Source organism: Labrus mixtus, chromosome 5, assembly GCF_963584025.1.
Source record: "Labrus mixtus chromosome 5, fLabMix1.1, whole genome shotgun sequence".
Taxonomy (NCBI): domain Eukaryota; kingdom Metazoa; phylum Chordata; class Actinopteri; order Labriformes; family Labridae; genus Labrus; species Labrus mixtus.
Window position 1 is genome coordinate 2,139,794 of NC_083616.1, and position 25,244 is coordinate 2,165,037.

The following is a 25,244-nucleotide window of genomic DNA, read 5'->3' on the forward strand; positions in this document are numbered from 1 at the left end:
TAGCATTGTATTTCCTGCCTTTACAACGTTTCTGGCATCGCCGTCGTTTTCAAAATGCAGCAGAAGGAAGAATGCTACAAGCCGGTTTAAACAACGGCTGCTCCGTATTTATCAGATCCAACTCAATATAATACGCTCGCTTTCTGTCGCCATGGTTTCCGGCACAGATGCAAGCAGAGAATGTGGCCAAAGTAAAAAAAGGCGATATAAGGAGCAGAGAAATCGGACTGCCAACCAGTGTTTCTCTTAGGCAGATTAGTGCAGAGCTATGCAGACACCAACGCACGAGTGTGTAGAGCTCATGACGGTAGAATAACCCCGGCTTTAGTTACAGACTCTGATCAGTGAGTGTGAGTACAGTCAGCTCTGGAAGTTAATATCCTCACAAAACAGGGTTGGAAATTAACTTTTTCACCCCACCTGCCACTGTGACTGGAGGATTCAAAAACGACCACTCACTCATTTTTTTATACCTGCCACTTTATTTTAACTGGCAGCTAAATCTAATGAGGTATGATATCAAATCAAGGTTTACGGTATTCAAGTAATCGGCTATTTTATGAAGGGAAATAATTCAACTAGAAAACACTGTCATGCTCTTTGTCTCGCTCATAAACAGAAAAGAAAAGTGTATTTTTGTTCATTATCTTGAGGCTGGTAAGAGTCTCCATTGCAGCCATGTCCTCGTAGGTTCATTTAGATTATTAAGCTGCAAATAAACCTCGACTGAGAGGCAAAATAATCAATTTGTTGTTTTAAAAGCATGTGTTTTATTAACCCAACCGTACCAAATACGGGTGACAGGTGCTGATTTCCAATCTGCCACAAACACAGGAAGTGGGTTTCCATGTTGACCTTCTAAAATGAATAAACTTCCTACTGGTCATATTTGTGCTCGATGTGAGCTTACAGGTCCAAGAATTATGTAAATCATAGACGTGTCTTGTTTTGGAGGTCTCTACTAAAACGATTAAAATTTCATCCTGTGTGATGATTTCCTCTGCGCTCAGCAAAGTCTACAGCGTGCAGTTTCTGTGCAGCTCTGTAGCTTCTTTAGTCTGTTGTGGCGTTGGCTCTCTTACTAGCTACAGGATGCTAGATGAGCTCTCAGCCTGCAGTGAAAGTTCTGTAGTACAGACAACCAGCAAGTCCCGCTGCCCACCTCCGCTGGTCACTCACTGACTTTAACTGAGGAGCCTTTCAATCAATCAAACACTTCAAAAGCGTTATATACTGCACAGTATACCACCGCTTTCCTTATATACACGATCATGACCTTATGAGGGTGACGGCCTCGTCTGTGTGGCTGTGTGTCACCACAGCTGGTAACAAAAAATGAATGGAGGTGAATTTTCATAAACTGTTTGAACTACGGGAGTCCGAGGGGAGCCCCTGGAGGAAGTTAAAGAGGGAATCTCCATTTTTCCACAAACCAGATTTGTTGATAATAAACCTCCACAAAAACTGCCCGTGTAGTTTATGTGACCTTTTTTATTTAAAACATGCATGACAGACTTTTGAGAAGTCTGGTTTGTTAAAAAACGGCTCATTCATTATTCAACCAAGTCTTCACCTAACTGGGTCAAAAGCAGAGACGGGTACTGCTGAAACCTGAAGTGAACGCTCTCAGATTCTCCGTCTGTCATTGTTTTGTGTGTGTGTGTGTGTGTGTGTGTGTGTGTGTTTTTGGCTTCAGAGAGCTCAGTGGAAAAGAGAACGGCATGTGGCCACTTCAAATCGAGAAGCGATTTCTTTTGAAGCAAAAGCAATAATTTTTAATTAAGGCTGAAATCTCACTCGGTCCATCGTTTCCTGAAACTCATCCTCGGGGTCTGATCTTCTCTGTGGGCACAGAGGATTAGGGAGAGGATGCTAAAGATACCCTGTCTTCTAATGATGAAAATCATTTGAATGCAACTTTTATCAAAGTGATGCTGTGGAGGGTTTTTAACATGTTACATGTCATGCTTCTTAAAAGGTTGCTGCTTCAGTTTGTATCATTAATGGTAAAATCCGGTGCATAAACCCACTTCTAAAACCTTCTAAAGGTGTGCTGCGTCTTATACACCGATGTGACCATGACATTAGTATGAAAGGCTGAATAACATGCTGTCATTGCCACAAATGCAGCCACAACCATCACATACTGCTAGCAACCTGACAAGAAAATTCACCTCCATTCATTGTTTATTGCACGCTGTGCTGGGAAACAAAGCGACGCAGATCAGACCATCTTTTCTCCCTGACGAGGTCATAATCATTCACTTAAAGTAAACGTAGATTTCGAGTGACCAGCAGAGACTGGATGTTTGTCTGTAAGCTACTTCACAACTTTCCCTGCAGGCTGAGAGCTTAACTACCGTACTGTAGCTAGAAGTGAAAACAGATGACACTAAAAGAGCGACACAGCTGCACAGAAACTGGACTTTGCTGAACACAATAGAAATCATCACACAGTAAGAGAGTTAATACTTGATTCTCTTTCAGAAACCGACTGCGTTTTATATATCGGTCCGACTTATAGTCCAGATTGTACATTAAATGTTTTTAATGTCCGCTTGATTCGTTACTTGTGATTCTTTGATTTGCATTTGTTGTATACTGTGAAAACAAGCATGACCTACATTTCACTCATCGTGTTAGAAATGATGGTGCTGCAACGTTTTGCATATTAGCTTTCACTTTACACAGGTGAGTATTTATTCTTTGCTCAAGTTATTTCTGATTTTAAAAGTCACATATTCTGTAAAATCCACCTCCCCATGTTCCTGTAACTCTAATGTGTCTCTAGTCTGTCTACAAACCCCCCAATGATGACAAAAGTCCATCCTCTCCATCTTCTGCCTGCTCCACTTTTCAGAAAATGTGTGCTCAAACAGGCCGTTTGGAGATTTTCCCTTCATGACATCACAAAGGGCAGTAACCCCTCCCCCAGGTAGGTGACACTCCCACAGCTAGGTGTTTGTTCTGTCCTCTGAGTCTGCCTTCTCACCGTAAACAATAGGACATGGAGCGAGAAAGACTGAGACACCCAAGCCCTTCCAGAGAGGGGGCGTGGTCATACACAGCTCATTTACATATTTAAAGGTACAGACACAGAAACAGCCTGTTCTGAGAAGGGCTGAAATAGAGGGGTTTATAGACATGATCAAATACAGGATCAGAGTGGATTTAGTATCTTCCAGGATTTTCTCCTTACCCCCTCTGTCGTCGCCTTCTCCTTTACGACTGGATTTCTTCCGGATGCGACACTGCTGCGAGTAGTCCACCACCTCCTGACGCGCCTTGCGGCCCTCGGGCGACGGCGTGAAGAACTTTGTGAGTGCGTCGATGAGGCCCTTGGTTTTGTTGTTGAAGCGCAGGCCACTCTGCGAGAGGTCGTCGTCGTCCCGGAGCGAAAACAGAAGCCTGTCGTCGCCCGGGTAACCCTCGCAGGAGGAGCTGGAGGAGGAGTTGGCCGAGGCCGAGCGCTTCCGCCGACCTCGACCGCCCAGCTTCTTGAACGGCCGCCCTGGCCTGCAGAGGAGAAGAAAAGTGGATTCAGAATCTCACAGCCTACCGAGCTTGTACCTGTGGCATGACAGCTGCACCCTCCTCTATGTTTAAACTAAATATCTTTTAGCACATGTTGGAGTCGGGAGTTGGCGGTACAGCAGCCTGTTTGTCTGCACTCTGTTGAAAACAGACACACGACTAGCTGAAGGCATTTCTTTACCTGTTCTTGGGCCGCCCCAGCGGTGCGTTGTAGCGCCGTTTGATTTGTGCTGCCTTCTCGTGTAGAAGCTTCTTTCCCTTTTTCCTGGGTTGGCAGATTTGACAAATCCACATGCCTGCAGGAAGGGGAAGAAAAAAGGCACAGGCTCACATAGACTGAAGTGGATTAGACGAGACAGTGCAGATACCGACACGCTGTGGGAGGTATCGCATACATTAGCACTTAACGCTGAAGCGTTAGGAGCTTCATTAGAGCTGGAGACAACAGCTCTGTGCAGACAGGTAGAACAGATTCAAGTTAAGGAGGGGTGAGCGGTTAAACTTACCTTTTGGCATCCGTGTGAGGGGAGGATCGCAGCACTCCATGTGGAAACCCCGGTCGCAAGAGTCACAGAACAACATGTTGTCCTGAACAAACATAAAGAAGTCTTGATGATTATCAAAGCCTTTAAAAGTGTTTCAAGTGTGCCAAGTTCCAGAGATCCATTACGATGGTGAGGTTTAATACTTGATGAACATACATGAACACATCACAGCTGGGGGGGGGGGGGGGTTGTGGTGCGCCGTGTTTGAGGACTGATCAAAGCTCAAAATCTGCTGATCTTTCCTCACATGCATGCTCTTAAAGTCATGGTTGGTAATTTATGAAAACTAGCATGATTTTGAAAGTAGCATTCCCTCAGTGTTCCGTCTGCACCCCCTCCCCTCTGTGCTCCCTCAAAAGCCACGCCCCCTCACTTACATGTACGAGCGCCGTTCCTCCAGAAGTGGACCTCAGCTCATCTCTTACATTGTGTAGAAACTACGTCGTCTCATGTCTCATTCAGAGGTAAGTAAACTCTCAGTATAAACTTCTAAAGTCATCTGTGACGCTCTTTGAGTGTGGAAGAGGTAGAGAGCGAGCAGGGAGACAGGGAGGCGTGTGATTGGTTCATCAGATTGGTACCTCGTGGCAGACATTGGTTGAAGTTTTTACAGACTTACAACTGATACAGATGATGGATTTTCTTTGTTCCTTTTTCAGAGAACATGAGTTATTAATGTCTGTCAGGACCTAAAGACAATTTCAACCAGAATCTTAAAAAGTGGATCTGGAGGAAACCCTGCCTTTACATATATTTGACTCTCTCTCTCAAAGGCAAAGCATCCTTTGATGCATCCAGCAGTATTTGTGTTTTTATAACCTCCTGGATGATTTTCATGCAGATAAATGCCCCTACAAACATTAGAATAACAATGATTCCTCCCTCCTCAGGAAGCAGGAAATAATGACATCATGCTGAGGCAGACTAAAATTAGCTCAATCCCAGGCAGGACCGCCGACATGTTGTTCATCTGCGTCTCTATCTGGATCCAGAGCAGAGATGGAGAGATGTTCACAGACACCCTTACGCTGCCGGCCTGCTGTTATTCACTTCATCCACTCACCGCGTTCTTCCCTTGATCCTGACAGCTGCTGCAAGTCTTGCATTCGATGCACTGCCACCACAGAGCTTTGACTCTCGCTGTGAGCTCCGGGGAGAACTTGAGACAGGACGGGTGGCCTGCAGGTAGACACACACACACAGAGACAAACAAGTGAGCAGACGACACACACAGAGACTTTTAGTCGCTGCTGACTGACAGCTGTGACCCATTTGCATCATTTTAAGAGGAAGAAGAAAAAAAACCTCCTCCTCCTCTCTGAATCAAAACTGGCTGCATAAAGAGCGTTCAAACATAAATGACAATCTGTCAGCGCTGTGCTTTTTGCTCTGTTTGAAGAGCAGCAAACAAGAACGCCATGTCTGGGACAGAACCCCCCACAGAGGGAAGAGGAGGAACAAAATCTCCCCTGCTTTCAATCAGAGATATCACAGCTCCAGTAGAGAGAAAGAGATTTATCTGGGAACATTTATTCTTTTGTTTCCATTTATTACACTTATTTTATTCAAGATTAAGCATCCCAACCCCGGAGAGATTTCTACTTCTAGATTTCCTGAAGTAAATAAAACATGTTCCTTAGTTTCTCATTTTAGGTCCCCGTGTCCACCTGGTGCTTGTTCCGGGCAGAAAAGCGCTGGCTGTGCACTCGGGAGGCGTTTGCATGAAACGTTTTTGCGCGAAGAAAAGTGCAGCACGTCCATCTTGTATCTATGACAACAGTGTGTTGACAACGGCCGCTGTATGACCGACACTGCTCCGTTACTTTTTACTGCATGTTTTATATTTGAGATCGTTTTAACCCGATCAGACACGGAGCGAGGAGGATGTGGGTATAAGACACGACATGTAGGCGGCAAAACTACGGGGAATTTCAAACATTTGGAAAAGAGGGATCTCCTTGGTGTGTCAGGGCCTTCACACCGATGACGTGCTGAACCGACGTCACTTTTATTTACATCCCGTGCGAAGAATGCAAAAAGAGGAGGTAGTAAATACACGGCGCCAGGTTTCATTGCCTTTATTTTAAATCCAAAGTCTTTAGCGGCAGATACTGATGACGTCAGATATTAATGTGATTAGGGAAGTTAACCCGGCAGCAGTGTCGTTGAATTGTTAGTGTGTTTGTGTGACCGCTGAGAGCAGATCATGTTTGACCTGTAGGTCGAAGAGGAAGGAGTCAGAGTTACTGAAATGAACGTCACTGATAAAACCTTCTTTATTTAAACCTGACATGCAGACAGCTGGTTGGCTCTTCTTCCTCTGTTGGTTGTTTTGGGAGCAGAAAAAGTTAAAGCTCAGCTCAGCACAGCAAGTACTCACCGCTGTTCCCACAGTCGGCACAGGAGATGAGCTCCTCCGGCCTCTTATCGCGGTTCTGCTCCTTGGTGCCCAAACAGAAGCTGCAGATGGGGATTGGCTCTGCAACCGGCTGGCAGACGGACAGAGCAGAAGGGAAAGGAGGAGGGGAGGGGGGCACAGGAGAGAGGGGAGAAAGTTGAGACTGTCAGTCAACTTAACAGCGTAATTGTACAAATGAACACAACAACAGAGCGGCCTTGTGTGTGCTGCCACAGCGGATGAGAGGAGCTCTGTGTGTGTGTGTGTGTGTGTCTGTGTGTGTGTGTGTGTGTGTGTGTAACGAAGGACAGAAAAGTACAACGACACCACAGAGCGGGTGGATTCATGAACAGACAGTTTAAGATAATGAAGAGCCACTGAGAGCCACTGTGATGAGTGTGATTGCATTATTAATGTGACGGGTCATGTTAGAAGCTGCCATCTTGTGCCGGAGGTCTCCGCTGACTCCTTTTGTTGCCTGATCAGAGGCTGCAGCCGTTTTCATATATGCACACCTGGAAATCTCTAGAGCGTTTCAGGAGGACTTGACCCTGACATCCTCCTGATCTGGTTGTTCACACATGCACCTCACAGTGGGTGACTATCGTAGTGATCGTGTGCAGACAGTCTATGGTTGTGCACCGATCACAGGATATAAAGGTCACAACCCCCTCCCGCTTGCTTGAGGTGAATTCTCCTGACTATATCCTGCTGCATCAACTCACTTGGACTAAATGGGCAGGCAGGAGAAACTGTGGAAAACAACTTTTTTTGTGCAGGTGCAAAACCACAATAATTTTAATGCAACGCGTCTCTTCTTGGCACTTGGGTTATGTGCAATATTTAAGGGAGTCTACAAATACTCATGACAGTCTGTGTGCGCTCAGACCCAAGGGAAACACATAATCCGATTTGCAAACGTAGCCAAAACAAAAACCACGTTTGTGTCCGGGGAAAACACTCCACATGTTGCTCCACATCAAATAGAAACAGTGTGTCCAATAAAGCTGAAAAATCACATCCCTAAAGCCCTGCAGGTGCACTTCACACAGGAACAAACACAAGGGGGAGGGGGCGGCGAGCGGGGGGTTGACTCTCCTTGAAAGTTTCTGGAGCCTGGAAGCCCTGAGGGGAAGTGGTGGCTTACTGCTACTTTAGAGTTTACCACCAAGTTATTTTCAGCAGCACTTTGTGTTTACTGCCGAGCATCGGTGTCAAACACTGAAGTCAAATGTGTGTTGGAGTCAGAACTGAAGCATAAATATATTTAAAACTTTCACATAAATGTCAGCTCTCTACAAATGATTTTGTAGCATCGAATGGCAGGTCTGTGTTTATTGTGCAGCGTGCAAGGCTTAGTCGACTCTAATCCTCCTTTTGACCTTTTCAACTGAGATTCTCTGACATGGATCATATTTTAAAAGCTAAAACAAATCCTACAAATCGAGGCAAGGTCAGGCAAAGTAACGAGCTGCTGATATCGGTCTCAGTGCAGATAGTCATGTTTAGAAGTCTTTCACCGAACTGCGTGAAGACGGTTTGCATGCAGAGGGATTGTAGGTGATGTGGAGGGTTGGTGCCATGTTGCAAGACTTGTGTCAAGTAACGCAAATTAACTCAAACATATCATGCTTTGACATGCAAAAGGAAACTTAAAGGAGCAATATGTAACTCTGACACCTAGTGTTTAAAATGGGTACTGCAGTCTAAACCCTAAACATTGTAGAGAGCTGTCTCCCCCCCTTCTCTCTAGAGTCGATGCTCACGCAGGTCACCATGTGGTGGACACTGAAGCTTCAGTGTTTATCCAGCTCTGTATGGGTCTGTAAACCTTTCTGTGTTCTAACCTCTCTCCATTTTTCTGGAGATATTATATTGTATATATATTGTAGAATATTGATGAACGTTGAACACGTTTCTGCTCGTGGAGCTTATTAGAAACATGCAGAGGCTTTTTAGGTCGGGTACAATCACTTCTATCTGAACCACTTCTCTTGCTGCTTCCATCACTGCAACACCTGTTGACCTGATAACTGCTCTCATATCTGGCAAACCGAGGGGCGTCCAAAACGGCCGTGTGGGGGTGTGTCTTAAAACCTCCTACCTTCTCTGGTCCAAACAAATCCAGAGCATTCAGGAGCAGAATCTAAAGTTAGAAGGAGGCCATACTGGCTGCTGCATTGTTGTCAGAGAAGCCAGCACTTCAACATAGCATGTTTCCTTGATGTCTGATCATTGAGTAAGATACCTTTATCATTTCACTCACTACACATCTTACTGATTGGTCCTTAGAAAGAAATAGGCTGATATGACAATAATTATAATGCAAACAAAACATATCCAAATAATGTGCCTGCCTACTGGATGGAAGATCTGTTGCTTGACTGCATCCACATCTGTATGTTAGAGCAGCAAGCCCAAAAACCATGACATCTGGGCTGATGTTTGCCAGCAGACATGTGAAAAAGTAAAGAGGTTTCTATGATCTGATGGGACGCTTTGCCCAAAATACTAAACTCCTATGCTTGGTTTGTTTCCCACACAAGATGTCAGCGTAGAAACATTGTAGCAGTTAACCGAGCGTAGGGAGTATCACGACAGGAGAAGAACCTCCACATTTGAGAAGACTCGTGCACAAACAAAAAGAAAACACTGCTTACAACAAAGTCCCGTAGCACACAGGTCAGACTTTTTAAGTCAACCTCATAGTGTGGCCAAAAGCGTCAAATGAATGTTTAACCAGCACAACAAAAAACAGATTTATTCAAACTTAGGGATGAACCATATTAGAAAAAAAATGGCATTGCAATTTTCCTTTTTGTTGTATATTTTGCAATGTTTGAAAAGAAAATGTTTCCACATAAATTTAGTATCCCATCATGTTCATCATTTTAAATCAAACCCTCTGACCACAACTCTGACACACACACCAAGTAGGAGCGAGGGCAGTAGGAGTGAGGACAGGACACTTCACTGTGTGAGCTTCAGGTGTAGCTGCTAAAAGTAAACAATCAGCGGCACATCTGCTCCGTTAACGCTCTGCAAATGTGGCCAAAGCCTTAACGAGCTGATGTCTGTTAGCAGGAACTCTCATTTCAATGTATGTGACGGCAGCAGCGTCTCCTGTAAGTCTACATTTAACATGCAGGGAGACAGAGACTCTTATTTTGAAGGTGGACAAACTGAAGCGCTTTTTGTTGACGAGCAAATCACCAACACGCTCGTCAATAAACGGCTCGCGGTGAGCAGAATTAAGTTTTCTCTGGTGTTGACATCTCAATCAGGGATGTGGATATTATTAATGCATGGTTATCTCCACTATATACAACAAGCTCTGCTGTGTGAGCAAGTGCTGTGCAGAGTTCTCCTCTCTCGTTCCTCGTCTGAGTATGTGAGCGACAGAGAGGAAAATAGAAAAGGGGCATCAGTCTTAAAACGGTGTGTTGTGATGTGCTGCGTCGCTCAAGGGCTGTTAGGACACTTCAATAGGAAACAACAGAATCAAGCTCATTTTGGACACGCTGTTACACAACTTTCATCCTTTAACTTTATTTATTAACATGAAGCTAGAGAGTAGCCGTCCGGATCATTGTAACATCTTAAAAAAGTTTGTCTAGAACATCCCTGGCGACTGAGTGAGATAAATAATCCTTGAAAAATTCATTTATTAGCACGCGGAGGTACGCGCTTAAGGTCACACCATGCCTGTCAGACATTTATCTATTCATTTTTAATTTTAATGAGAATAATAATAACACAAACAAAACAACCTCTGAGGATTCATGATGTAATGAGTTTTTCTACAGGACAACAGTGGAAGAGCACGGAGCTGCAGAGAGCCGTGGAGGCAGCGAGGAGACAGGGGCAAGAGCTTGATTTATTGGGTTCATTTCCTTCTGACTAAGGCGGCTTCAAACACCTCCCGCTACACCTCTACCCACCCGCAAAACAGCACGACGACGGGGGGAGAGAGAGAGAGGAGGGGGAAACAAAAGGTGTGGTGTGAGGGAGTGAGAGAGAGAGAGGATGAAAGGTGAAGAGAGGGGCTATACATTCTCACAGGTTAGACGGTTATGTGAAATTGTGATCATGCAGTTGATTTAACTGGATCATCTCCTAATCTCCATATGATCTGAATTCCTGGTGGAGATAGCAGGATAAACAAACCCAACCAAAGCATGTCCCATAAGAGAAATGGAAATCAGCTTCATGGAGGAAGAGAAAGCAGAGCGAGGACAAAAATAAGCAGCCGGAGGGCAAAGGAGTGAAGGAAATGTAAAGTATAAAGAAAGAGAGAGAGAGAATCTACAGCTGCAGTCCTATGAGCAGCGTGCATGAGACCAACACCTCAATCATTCCTGACGCTTAACCCTTTCCTCACTGGAGAGAGGGAGGGGTCAACTGCTCCCGCTCGAGTAAACACAAGCTGCGAGCGAGCAGGCGAGTGAGCGTTTCCTTTCACACACACACAGACATGCTTGTATAGAGACACGCGTTACAGTACGGCTTCAGTTACTGGCCGCCACTGTAAATTAATCCCCCACAGATACAAAAAAAATTAAAAGCTAATCTTCCCCTCCATGCACAGCGGATATTGGGGCGGGCGAAACGCAATCCCAAAATTCCTCCTGAGAGCCATTTTTCCCCCCCTTCCTCGTTTCAACCTTTTTCTACCTCTGCCAGCGCCAGCTGCCAGGACCGCTCTCACACACCAAAGCGCCAATCTAGAAATGTCTCACATCCACTGGCTGTTGGAGTTAAGTGTCCTGGCCGACATTTGACTCAAGATGTTTGTGTGTGTGTGGGTGCCTATTTAAAGCCTGTGTGTTCATGTTTTGGCATGTGCTCTTCTTTTTTTTTCCCAACGAAAGGGAAGATCCAGGAACACATCCTTTCTCTGAGCCAAGAAGACACGCCTCGTGGCAACCGTTAGCAACTAGCTGCATTGACTGGGTGGACTCAAAATGTCTAACAAACATGACTTACAGGTAACAGGTTCCTCCAAAAACACACACCCACGCAAAACACACACCTATACAGACGTGTAAGGGCGCAGTAGAGTGACCCAGCTTGAACATTTTTCACACTCTAAATCCTGCAGCGGTTGAAATAAATACTGGAGGCCTCCGTGCAGCATTGTCTGAGACCTTGTAGAGGCAGATAATAGGGTATAGAAAACAACTAGTGGTGGCCTAGTTTCCCCCTTTTTATAAACTGGCTCCTGTTATCCCGAGACAGAGGACACGAGAGTAGGAAGGAGGGAAACAATGGAGGAAGGGCGAGAGGGGAAGGAGAAATGGAGAAGGGGGAGAGGAAAAGGGGAGGGGATAAAAAGGCAATTGGAAAACAAGGGGGGGGGGAGCAGGGGCTGCTGTCCTTGTTTGGTCTCAAGTCAAGGATCTCATTAATATGGGAGCCAAATCTCACACACCACCTCGTTGCATTTCCTTTACGGTTGCACAGAAACGTATTGATCACCGCTACAGCACGTAAGTCATGAGATGCACAAGAATCATCGCATCGTCGGTCAGTGTTGTTACCAATCTGAAATCACAGCAGCACTGACCACCCTTGATATCCTTAATTACCTGGTTCCACATTTCCATATGACATCTACATCAACCCGAGGAGGACCTTTGTGTCGTGCCAACATGCCCTCCCCTTCAGCCCAAGCATCATCCTCCATTAAAGTCGGGGTTAGCCAGCGAGCAGCGAGCTAAATCACTGCATCAAACAGAGCAGCGCTGGCTACGCTCCAGCCGTCACTTCCACAGCTGCTCAACACATTGGCTCTATTTTGCGAGGCGGCAAAGTTAGCCGTACGCACTGCCTCATGCAGCAACACTTCTCGTGCCAAAAGCCATTCACATCATAGTCACCGGTGAGCTCGAGGTAACTGCTCCCCCCCCCCGGGCGCTGACACTTTCAGCTAATGCTGTTTCTATAGACTCTTGGCTGGCGTGCAGCTGCTCCTGGTTGTTCTTCTGCAGCCAGGAAGGTCAAAGTGGAACACCTGTGCTGAAAAGACACATGATGGCCAAAACTGAGGCTGGCAAAAGCTTTGACTCTTTTTAAAACACACAGTTCACATCACTAGAGCCCAAAGGAGGCAGGATGTTTGAGAGGGAAACTGAAACTGACTGTGGGGGGGGGGGGGGGAGAAGATAAACAGATTAAAGATAAAGTTAAGTTTCCTGCAGGAATGAAAATAGACCTCAGGGATTTTGCAGAGAAAATCAGGGCCGATGTTTGTTTCCTGACTTCTTTTGGGGTCAGACTCCCACAATGCAAACATTTTCTCTCATGTTTTTACAATGAAAACAAGTCAGATTTTGTCCAACAGGTGACTTCATCTGCCCGATAAAAAAACCTCTCTCTGAATCGGTAGGTTGGTGTATCCCTACTGCAAGGGTCGTCGGTTCATGCCACAGTATCCGCTGATGTGCCGATATGCATCAGTGCATCCCTAACTTTGCACTTTGAAACAACAATGCCTGTGTAACATTGTCAACCAATTCTAGTGCAGATCACAGTCTGACATGTGCTGCAGACTGAGGTGAGGATATTGAGCACTGCCTGCTGAACAAACTACATCATTAAAATATTCATTAATCACCTCGTGCAGTGTTTTCTGCAAGTTTGAAATAAGAATAATATCAAATAAAAACATATTCACAGACAGCATCATGTCGGTGATTGGCTCATTTCAGATACTAATATAGACCGAGTGATATCTGTCAGGCTCCTAATGATTTAAAGACAGTTTTTAGAGACAGCATATGAGATTGAAAATATTGACTTGACTTAGTTCTTTTGTAAAGAGGAGTTTTCCTTCTAATCAGTGATGACGTGGTGGTCTTGACTAGTCTTGATTTAATATCTGGAGTCTGCTCTGTCTGAGACCGAGACAAGACCGCGTAAAAATGTTTTTGATTCCGAGACGAGACCTTCAAAAAGTGACCAATTTCGAGTACTAACAGGGACAGAAGGACAAAGCACAACAAGAAGTCCTGCTGGCAGGAGGGCCGTAACAAAAGGCATAATGAGCCCAACATAAACTTTAAAAAAAATGTGATGTCCAACTAAAGAGCCTGTGACAAAAAACACTTTTTGAATCTGGAAGTTCTTTGAGAGTAGTGTTTGAGAGTAGTGAAATGTCTTTTTTCTTCAACCTGAGCAGAACTCCACAGACTACCAAAACAAAACAAACATCTCATTATAGATCAGCTGTTTTCTCTGCTTGTACGCACCATTTAATGTTACACAGGAAGTCGGCCTGTGGTAGCTGAGTGATGTGAGTTTACAGTCATCTCATCAGGATCTGAAAATGTGTCGATTGAGGCGAGGGCTCTGGATAAATAGAAACGTTTGGGCACATTGTGTTACAACTTCTCTGAGTCAGATTTAAAAGAACCCACTTCATGAGTACCAGCTTAGTAATTTCCCCCAGAAATCCTGTGGCCTAGTGGTAACCATGAGAATGTTTCCAACCATGCAGCATGCACACAAAACCATCTCCTCTGACTCCACAATGTGATGGGGCAGAAAGATGGGGGGACGGGAAGAGAGAGAGAGAAAGGATGAAGAAGCAGGTTTCACCTGCAGCACATAATCAATGTGTGAGGACATGTTGTATTCCCAGCACTCCAAGTGGCGTCACATGATGTCTTCACCTTGAGCAAACACATAACGTGCTGTTAAACGGGCCGACTGTCGGGGGATAAACCAACGCAAACACATCACTGTGCATAAAAAGATCCATTATGGATCGTAATAGTAGAGTTGCTTACAGTAGCAGGAACCATTAGCTGCAGGATGTCTGTTAAAGGGTCAGTGGGACGTTTTCTTTAGGAGGGAAATCACCACATCTTTAACGTTGCATACAAGCAGTGTGTGTGTGAGCGGTTCCCAGAGTCACTTGTTTCACACGTCCTCACCGTGACACAACACGTCATTGACATCGAGAACTCTGCTTCACCCCACTCCAGCTGTTGAGGAGAGGGCAACCGTGGGGCAGGGAGATCGCTCTTCTCTATTATGACGGGATACACACACACACACACGAGCCCATCCCACCTAATGGCCGTAGCCTCATACTGCTAACGGGCGCTCAGGGAAGCAATGAGGTTTGCCATCTATATACCCATGACCCCTGGTTGACTTCACTCACCCGTTCACCTCCCCCTTCATGACCTGGCAATGGCACCCTATTAGGGTGAGGAGGGGGGGGGGGGAGACGGAAATAAGGTCTCGGATCCCGTTTGAATGGAGCGCTCTGACACAAACATGAGCATGTTGAGTACACAAATCTCCCAGCAAATGGGGTCAAAGCCAGTGCTTGGCCATTTGTTTTGATTTTACTCCCCCCCTCCATCCTACACTTACACTCTCTCTCTCTCTCTCGCTCTCTCTCCCGCCTTTTCCTTGTGAAGTCATAACTGTTCGCAATCATGCAGGGCAGTAAGGCAATGATGCATCAGTGGAAGAGAGAGTAGAGGAGGAGAGTGATCGTGCAAACAAGCAGGCTCTGTCTCTCCTGTGCGCAGTTACAATCTCTTTGAAGCATGCACCACGATCACATACATCAAAAACACACCCAACAGTCACTCGCATAACACGTGTGATTGAGCAGCAATATAGCTGCATCCTCTGAAGGTAACATCACAAGAGGAAAGGGTAGAGAGGCGTGTGTGAACACCAGACGCAAATGTCAACGTCCACACTGCTGTAGCTGCTCCTCGACGCCCAACAAAGCTTCAAGATGAAACTTTCAAACGACAGAGCGTCCCTTTAAGGTCCTTTATATTTTACTTAATAATAATTGCTTTGTGAAACCGGAGGGGGTTCTCAAAGCCCCTTTCCCACCAAGCGGTCCGGTTTGGTTCAGTACAGTTTGGTACAGTAAACCCTGAACTTGCTTGTGCTTCCACAGCCAAATGTTCCCTTATTCGGTAAGCGGAGTGTAAGCCGGATGGAGATAGCCGCGTCAGCTATGTTATAGTGTGACATCATCATAGCAGCCCAAGACAGTGTAGCCAGCTATTAATTAAATCAGGGGTCTCCAACAGGTAGCTCGCTGTTCGCGGGCAGGTTTTCAGTTGACTGACTGACTGTGTTTTAAAAAAAAAAATTACAAAAATCAGACAACAGTAAATGCACCTCTTCGCACTACTCATATATTTGGTTCATAAAAACAGGTGTAAAGTAGTCATGTTTTCTTGGATATTGTGAATTTTCAGCAACATAGCTTACTATGTGGCACAATGAGAAGAGTCAAATATTCATGTTTTTTTTTTCTTGGACCTTGATGTGAATTTTAAATTATTGATAAACATTGGCTTATTGCAATTTCACACGTGTACAAACAGTAGCTTTATCAGCTGATGTGTGCTGTGTAGATAAATGCAAGCAATGTGATGCAAGTAGCTCTCAGATGAAGAAAGGTTAGAGACCACTGAGTTAAACGTTCAAGAAGAAGGACACAGTAAACAAACGGGACCCTTTAGGGTTGGATCTGTACCCTTGGCACCCCAACAGAAGGGTACCAAAAAAGTAGGACGGTATGTATCCTTTATTTTGGTACCACTTCCAACATTTGACGGTGGAAACGCCAACAAATGGGTACCTTACCGGACCGAACTGAACCGGACCGCTTGATGGAAAAGGGGCTAAAGCAAAACGGTGTGCCATAAGTCTGTTTTCTTCTCAATGTTGGGTGTGAAACTGCAGAAACTTTTACTGGTGCAATCAACAACACAGATTAATTCCTACAGAAACACTGTATTCCCGTTATTGTCACAACGCTTAAGGTCACGACACTCGTCTCGTCGTGTGGTTCTGTGAGGCAGCTGGCTGATCTGAGCCCGAGTCAGAGGGAGAGGGAGAGGGAGAGAGGGAGAGAGAGAGAGAGGAGGTTGCTCTCGGCTCGTCTTAGGAGGTAGGCCATCTGCAGCCAAGCAGGTCACTGTGTTAGACCCCCATGTGACTCCAGCCTGCTCTCTAGGCTAATCCTACTTTGTGTGTGTGTGTGTATGTATGTGTTTGTGTGCATCTTTACCAGGCGCTTTTCTGTTGCTGCACAGACTTGTACACACACTCACACCCACACAGTCAGTCAAAACAGTGTTTAGGGCCGGTCTAGCGTCTGCAGGATATACTGGCGGTCTGATATATGACCCGATGATAGGTCACTATGTTGGCACAGAACGCCGTGTGTAGCTCCGACGGGTTTATTCACAAGTATGTTTGCATGCATCTGAAGTAGTAAGAGGATTCATGACATGTGAACTGCGTGGGTGTGTTTGGTCATGTAAGATGCTTTTCTGTGTTGGTTTCATTGCATGCAGCCGTATGGTTTCATGTGCGAGTGTCTGCGGCCCTGAGAAAGCAGAGGGCAGCGGCCGATTGCTCTCTCTCTGATCAGGTTACAAAAGTGGGTGTGCTCCCTCTCTCCTCTGTCGCCTGCATGTCTGCCTCTCCCTCCTAACTCTTTCTGTCTCCCTCGCTTTCTTCTCCCGCCCATGTCGGCTGCTCGCTCTTTTTCTTTCTGGTTACAGAAGCCCTTAGCTTGCGTCATCCAGGCCTCTTCCTCTGGCACCACAACAGACCACTCTCTCTCTCTCTCTCGTCTGAGTTTCCTCCCCTTCCCCTCTTTTTTCTCCCTCTTCCTCTCATCTCCTGACAGCTACTGACAGGGAGCAGCCCCGCAGCTGGTCCACACGCGCTGCAGGAGGCTGGGAGCAATGTGACTCTCACATCCCTGACCTCTTCCTCCACCAGCATCGCTTAGAACCGGCCCACCAGAGGCCCACCCAGCACTAGTAGTGCTCCCCTGGGCCACAGAGCACACACACTCACTCCTGGGATTTGGACAATCTGGAGAAACACTAACACATTTGGTTCAGTGTGTGACTTCAAATGTGATACCCCTGGCCGCCACAACACAAACTCATAACATCTTTCTCGTCTCTAGAAAGTCACTCAACTCTTGTCAGACGATTCTAACAAAAATCTGCTGAAAAGCTGTGCACCATATGGGGAATGAAAACTCTGTCAAAGACCTCACTGCACTGTAGTGAATAACAGCCATATAGACCATGACCAACATGAACAAGCAGAGGAAATGCAGAGTCAAAGCCTCTGGTATTCCCAGCTGGTGGATCTGGACCCTTTTGTGTGTGCTGCAGGGATAATGCAAGAGGTTTGTATGTTGTGTCGATTGCAAAAAGAGGGGGGGGTCTTTTTGAAGCTTTCTCATCTGCTTTCTGTGTTGCTTTAAAAAAAGTGTTAAAACACAGAGCACACCCTCTTGTCTTGTTGCTGATGATGCACTTACAGTTGTTACAGATATCAGGGATCCTCTCGCACACAAACCACACCAAAGTGACCAACACCTATTTGGTTTCTGAGCATGCATCTTGTCTTTTCTGTTAACTACAGAAGTCAGGAGCATACATGCCCGATAATGCAGACATCAAATGTGACCGGGTGTTTACAATCAGTGTGGACGTCTACGGTGAGCACAGAGTTTGTTATGTTTATTTGTGGCAGGTACAATACCTTGTCTTTCTCGTGGGGTAACAACCGCACAGGTGGCAGGGATTCCAGAGACACCGTGCCGGTCCCATCGTCCAGGGTGCTGCTGCGGCTGATGAGCTGGAACAGTGGACCTTGCTTGGCCACGCGTCCGTGAGCAACAGCCCTCTTCAGGGCGACCCTCAGCTGCTGGTGGAAGAGACCGGGCCCCATGGAGCCACTGCCCGATAAGTAGGCTGCCACATCAGCCTGGCATTTGAGAAAGCGCTCAATGTTCTTTAAGCCGGAGCCGCCGGGCTCATGGAGCCCCTCTAGAGCCCGCTTGATCAACTTGTTCCAGTCGAGTCCCGGTTTCTTCCCTGAATGGGAGTGGGAATGGGAGTGAGAATGGGAGTGAGAATGGGAGTGGGAGTGGGAGCCGCCACCACTGCTGCTGCCACCACCACCTCCTCCTCCTCCACTGCTGCTTCTCTCACTGCTGCCGCCGCCTCCTCCTCCTCCAGAGCTGCCACTACTTTTGGACTTGGGCAGAGCCAAGCGCCCAGGGTTTTCCGGGTCCTTGTAAGAGTTGAGACCCTTGTTAGTAACTTTAAGAATGGTGCCATCCTTCACACTGAGTTCTAACTGCTCCAGGATCGTTTTGCGATCCAGGCCGTGGGACATGGAGACGGCATTGCAAATGCGCTCCTCTGACGGTCGCTGTTTCTGCTTCTTCACTTTCTTGATGGCCTCTAAGATCCACTGTGTGTACGTTGGGTTTGCCAGTTTCACCATGGCTGTGGTCTGAGTGTGGGCGGGGGGGGCCTCACCGCAATGACCACACACAAAAATAGAGACTGTTAGCCAAGGAAACACCTGGCCTGCGCCGTAGCGCCGCCTCCTTCTCCTTGTTGCCCTCTGCCTGCTTACTATCCCTTGTCCTGGGGTCGTACGGAGAGTCCCTCAGAAGCTGAGTATGAGCAGCACGGTAATAAACAGCTGACCATAGCACAAACCCCACCCAACCCTCCACCCGGGGAAATGCAGTCTACCCACCACCCACTCCTAGCCAGGTGAAGCTCCCTGGCAAGAAGCAGGAAGGGGTGGAGGAAGTAGCAGGTGTATGAACAAGTTAAACTTCCACGGTACACAAAGGAGGTCGGAGTAGATCCTGATGAGAAGGACTTCCACAAAAATAAGATGTTTCCCACTTCGCCTGTGGCAAAATCCCAATAAATAGTTTTAAAAAATGTCAACCAGGCAGATCTCAATGTATGTTCTGGACGACGATCACGGTCTCCGAGATATGAAATTAGTGCTTCGATGATCAAGGCGAGTCAAATACAGTGAAGATGAAGGAAAACAACATTCCACAAGGTTTGTTTTTTTTGCCGCCGCGTTTCCTCGTCCTCTCTTCCTGTTCTGTCCTTTTACTTCTCCAGTAGTCTCGGCTTCTTGGCTCTGGGACGGAGCAGATCTCTCACCACAGGGAGCAACCGGGGTTGATCCCCTGCACGCCTAGTATTGCACGTTGGTGGATGAGGAATCCTGCAAAGACAAAGGAAATAGAAAAAGAGACAGGGGTTAGAAAAATATCAGAGAAAAAAATCTAAACAATTTCTATGTAGAAGGAAAATAATGTCAGAGACATAAACAAAGCTGTTCATGCTCTCATAGAAAGAACAATGATGTTATACCATGCACCATCAACAATACCCCAAAGAAATAAAGATGTCATCACTTTATGGACACCTGCTACCCGTTTTGTCAATAAGCATGCAGTTTCCCTGTAACATGGAGTTCATTGGAAAAAACTCAAACGGTATCCAAAAGAACTTTCTACGACTAACTTTAAGCATATTCCTTATCAACAGGGTTTCAAATGCGAATCGCCCCCTGTCCAGTAACTTCTCTGTAATAACTCGACCACACTTTTCTGATCCCATATCAGATCATCAGAGACCCCCAGTAGCACATCATGCACTGATCACGTCTGTCGAGGGGACACCTGTCCTCCAATCACAGCCCCTCTCCCGTGCATCAGATATACATTCAGCATCAAAAGTGTTTAAATAAGTTTTGTTCAGTGATGGTGATGTTCAGTTCGGCTTGTAGCGCACAGGTGTAGCCATAAGTACAGATAGAATGTCAACAAAGGAAGCTTTGCAGCTACAGAAAGCAAAGTGAAGAAAAGAAGACATGAGTTAAGCCGGTCAGTGGATCAACAAACGCCTTCCACATCTCTGTCTCCAATGCTACAGAGCTATATCAGACAAACGACAGCTTGAAGCTGTCAAGGACAGAAAAAAATATTCATATATATAAAGGGAACTTTGTGAGTTTTTGCTATTTTTATTGAAAGGCTCCAACCGCTGTTGCTGCCTGACATGCATAACTTCAGGAGGACTGCTCCTGACATTCTCCTCGCTTGCTTGTTCACACATGCACCTCACAGCGGGAGACTATCCCTGTCGGACAGGAGGGGTGCAGGGATCCTGAGGCAAGACGTGAGATAAAAACAACAACGAGGAAGTGGTGGACTGAGCAACAAAGTCTGCTGTACGTTACTATAATGAGAATATTTGTCTTTATATCAATGCTATGTGTAGTTCAACAGAATCACAATCTGAACAAAAGAGTGGAGAAGAACAGAAGGTGTATACATCCACGGAGATCGTAGCGGTCGCGCGAAAACAGTCTTCATCGTGCACCGACTGAAGGGAATAAACGTCACCACCACCCATCAGGAGAAACTCTGGATAAAGACCTAGTGAACATTTGGCTGTTTCTGTTCACACATTCAGCCTCTCCTGTAAATATCAGGAGTTTTCTGCAAGTGTGAAAGCCCTATAAGGGGGTTACAAAGGGTGCCAGGTTAAGAGTGGAATAACGTTTTTCAACTGTAAAAAAATTATTTCATCTTTAAGTAACGCAGCGACAGAATGTGACTGTTTTTGGTCATTTTTAATAATAAAGATCAAATAGACAACATTCACACATCATAACTCCACTGCTGTGGCAGCGAGCTCCAAACTAAATATTGTGTCCCTTATTGGGCACTGAAAAAGTTTGAAACCCCCTACCCATAAGCAAACCAGGATTTTCCAACCTTAGGGTCCAGACCCCATATGAGGTCGCATCGAAATAGAATAGGGGTCCCCTGAAATGTTTTACTATTGTTCAATAAGAAATATAATGCAGCATTCTTCCTGAATTAACTACTGACAGTCGTAGCCCATGCAAAAACCAAACAAACATGCAGCATCTCTGTCTGTCTCTCATCCGTGCAGCATTCATTTTCTATTTTCTTTGACACCTGCTCACCTGTCTACACATCTTACACTGAGAAAAACAAAACCCTCACTTTGTACACACAATAACATACTTAAAATAGCCCTAATGTGGTCTAAAATTAATGTTTACTTGCAACACAGTAGAAATAAACTAAGTGATAGAATAAGGACTTTAGCACAATGAGCTGCATGTGTTTTGGATGCCTGGGAGTTTTGTGAAGTGAAAGTGCTCTAAACTCTAGAACTAGCACATGAAATGTTAGTGTTTAAGCGATAAGTTTACACAAAAACATCATTTAAGGACACATGCATGCTGTGCAGGTGTCTACATGTGTTGCTAACGTAAACATGATGCAGTCAAAACACAGACTTGTTAGCAAACATTAGCTTCGGATGCTAGCTAAAAAAAAATCAAAGCTAAAGCCAGCTGCCGCATTGTTAGGTGCTGTTTACTCTCACTGATGTGTTATTAGTCAGCAAGAGTATTTGACAACAAAAACAGCTGTTGTTTTAGCACGCTAGCCGAAATTAAAGCTAACGTTACGATCGTGAAACCAGGAGTTAGCCAGCGCCCCGGTTAGCAGGGAAACCAGGAGTTAGCCATCGCCCCCGATATTTCCAGATAACGCGTAAAAACAAAAACAGAAAACACACCAGGTAGTCTTTACGTGAGGGTCATTCAGATGTTACGACTGCGGCCTTGTAATGAGGCACAATGCAACTTGTAGACGGCCATCTCGGCTAAGAAGCGGGCAAGTGCAAAAAAAAAAAAAAAAAAACAGCACCAGAGATCGTAGCCGCGGTTTCTGCAGCCCTGCACGCCGTGTGGCCTCCCCTCTCTTCTCCGAGAGACGCGTCCCCACCTCGCTGACTTCCTCTCCCTCCCACGTAACGCTACAGCCTGCGGTGCTGCGAAGACAAGGCCCTCTGGAGCCGAGCAGCTAGGCCTCGGCTTCCCCCTCCTCTCCGTAACCCCCAACACCCACCAAGCACCATCCCTCCTCCCTATGTACCCCCTCTCTCCCTCTCGCTGGTTCCCCCCCTGATGAAAGCCCGAGCGGGTCCGGTTCTTGCTTTTCGAGGGGGACGCTCTGGTGAAGCAGCCCCGTTTTTGAAAACACACAAAAAACAAAATCTGTTATCATCCACTCGGCTTCCGCTGCTTACTCACCGGGATTTGGTGTCGAGCCCGCCGAGGAGAAGGTGCCAAACCCGTGCGTAATGGAGACAACAACAAGCCTTAAAAATGCAGCCACAGACCAAGGGGTTCTAGAGCCGACGCCATCTTTGAGTGAAACAGGAGCACGGCTGGCTGGTGGGGGAGGGGGCAACACTGAACCGTCAGGCGGAGAGAGGGCCAAGGGACCGTCTGCATGGTGCGAGGCGAAGATCCAGGGGAAGAAAAATCCACTGCAAGGCGCGCAGGGGAGGGGGGCGGCGGCGCTGCTGTGCTGTTGCTATGAGAGGGGTGTGGATATTGCTCCAGCACATGAAATGGAAGAAAGGGACAGATGGTGGTGCTGCCGGAGGAAGACACACACACACAGAGAGAGAGAGAGAGAGAGAAAAAAAAGAGGATAGGTGTTCTTGCATTCTCTGCTGTACTGAGAGGAAGATTCAAGGGAGCGTCTGCATTTTGTACAACAGTTGTGGAGGAAGAAAAAAAATCAAAGCGTGCCTTAACGTTAGAGGGTATTTAAAGATCAAAGAGAGACACCCCTCCACCTCCACACTGCAGTCTATTGTAGCAGCTGTGTGTTTTTTTGAGCTGAAGATGGGAAGCAAAAGCCACACACACACATACACACATACACTACATTAGCAGTCCCCGGAGATGCTCAGATGTTGCATGTGTGTAGTAGTGTAGGAGTCTTACAGTACATGATAGAGCGTGTTATTATCTGTCCACTACTGATGCATCGCTCCTCAGAAACAGAGGAAATTATTATGTAAAGTGTCTGCAGCTGATCCATTTCGGCGCATTTCATTACACGACAGCTGAGTCTTAACACGTTTTTTTTTCTTCTTATAATTTATGTTTTGGAGGAAAGAGTTGTTGCGTGTGTCTGTGCCACATCAATTACAGCATCATGGTGACAGATGGACGCGGCATAATGTATAGGTATCACCCTCAGTGCATTTGAATCTGTAATGTGTGCTCAATTTAAAGGTAATTTGAAATGAATATGCAGAAGTTATAGGTACTTTCAGGCGCTCTGATCTGCACGATTTGTGGAAAATTTTAATGATGAGAGCCCACCTCAAGGGTTGAAAAAAATCATCACATATTGCTCTGTAATATCTTAATCTGCCTGGGGAACTTTGAACAACTTAAGCGCAGCCTTCTGCTTATTAAGAATGAGACGCGATCAATAAAGAAAACATGATTGCTGCTGCTTCAGTTTCATGAGGATACAGAGGCACTTGTGTTGGAAAATCTGGCAACAATCTCCCTTTTCTATTACAGGCTAATGCTGAAAGCTCCCCGGGTGGAAATTAAATGATCTGCAGCTTTGTGTAAAAAAAAATGATGTGTAGGCCTACAGCAGTCCTCAGAGACAGATTACACAGTGATCACAAATAGACGTGAGGTTTTCTCCCATGTTAGGGGGTGTCTTGTGAGAGGGTGAGCTGCTGTCAGGCATAAGGGTGATCAAATAAAACCGGCGAGGTCACACTTTTACTCGCTGTTTACTTTGCACTCCTGCAGGGACAGATAAATCTCATAGCAACGACAAGGCACTAATTATAATTAACGGCGGTGTTATTACACGGATAAATAGTGTGAAGTGTTAACACATGGACGGCCATTAGTGGCCCTCCGCCTCCTGAGAACTCACATATTGCATTAGTGTGTGTGTACAGTAGGGCAGCTAACAGATGGACAATACTCAGAGGAAGCTTGCACCGCTTCCATCGTTCCTGGACATGAATTAATAATGTCGTGTGCCATAATCCACTGCAGAGGTCATGTTCCCCGGTACACAACAACAGAAACAACCTGAGCAGCATGGGGTCCTGAGGATGACGACTATATAAGAGAGTCATTTTGACCATACTTTGACAAGATTATTCATTCAGTGAAATGGTGCAGAGGACTTATTCTAAATAATTCAAAGAATTGCTGTCAGCTTGTACAACAAGTAATGAGCGCAGGGATGAAAATGAGGGTGAATTAATTTACATTTTCTTTTTAAGTGCAACACATCCTTATTGAGTTAAAGGGGACATATAATGAAAAATCCACTTCTACAGTGTTGTAGAACATATATTTGTGTAACCTGAGTGTCTACAGACCCACAAAATGTGAAATAAACCCATCCAGTCCTTTGTTTGTGGTCTGCATAAGTCTTACAACACAGAGAAAAATGCTCTGTTTCAAATATGCTCTCTTTGTGATGTCACAGTGGGATTCTGGTAAAAAAAAAATTCCCCTCCCCTCCCCTGGTATCTCCACCCATGGACTCCACCCCCAGCCTAGAACAAAACTTTTCACTCTTACTTCATCCTGAGTTTCTCCTGCCAGCTCCTCTAGTATCTTCCTGCAAAAAGTACCACTGAGCTGATGTGAGAACGCAGTAGTCCTCCTGAAAGTCTCAGGGCTGCATGTGCTGCATGCAACAGCTAATGTTTAAGCTAATTTACATCTTTCTGTCAGCAAAAGAGCAGATAAGAATTATTCCTGAATTCAACTTTGTGCAAAAATCTGGATAATTGTAGGGCTAATGATTCTCTAATACGAGGATGTTCCACTTTCTCTCTGAGGATATAAGTGAAAGGAAAACAGCCATCATTTGGATGAAGCTACGAAGCTATAATTATGAACAAATAAACATTTCTTGGTAAAGACTAGAGGACTTTTCTAATTACTGCTGCTAAGATAAATAATGTATAAATATAAAACACATAATGATTCAGATTCAGAAGCTTTGGTTTTTAAATGCAAACTGCTTTAAATCA

At 45.7% G+C, this 25,244-nt stretch overlaps 1 protein-coding gene across 2 annotated transcripts in view; it reads right to left on the minus strand.

The window, feature by feature from the left end:
• The window catches only part of kat6a (K(lysine) acetyltransferase 6A), a 38,546-nt gene extending 15,935 nt beyond the window's left edge, over positions 1-22,611 (minus strand). For both annotated transcript variants that reach the window (XM_061037291.1, XM_061037289.1), the window contains exons 1-7: positions 22,456-22,611; positions 18,037-19,539; positions 6,460-6,568; positions 5,143-5,258; positions 4,041-4,122; positions 3,716-3,830; positions 3,200-3,516 (exon numbers count right to left, since the gene is read on the minus strand). In XM_061037291.1, coding sequence (XP_060893274.1) covers positions 3,200-3,516; positions 3,716-3,830; positions 4,041-4,122; positions 5,143-5,258; positions 6,460-6,568; positions 18,037-18,786 — 1,489 coding nt within the window. In that variant the 5' untranslated portion in view covers positions 18,787-19,539; positions 22,456-22,611. The remainder of the gene's footprint in view (positions 1-3,199; positions 3,517-3,715; positions 3,831-4,040; positions 4,123-5,142; positions 5,259-6,459; positions 6,569-18,036; positions 19,540-22,455) is intronic.
• Between the last annotated feature and the right edge of the window lie 2,633 nt (positions 22,612-25,244).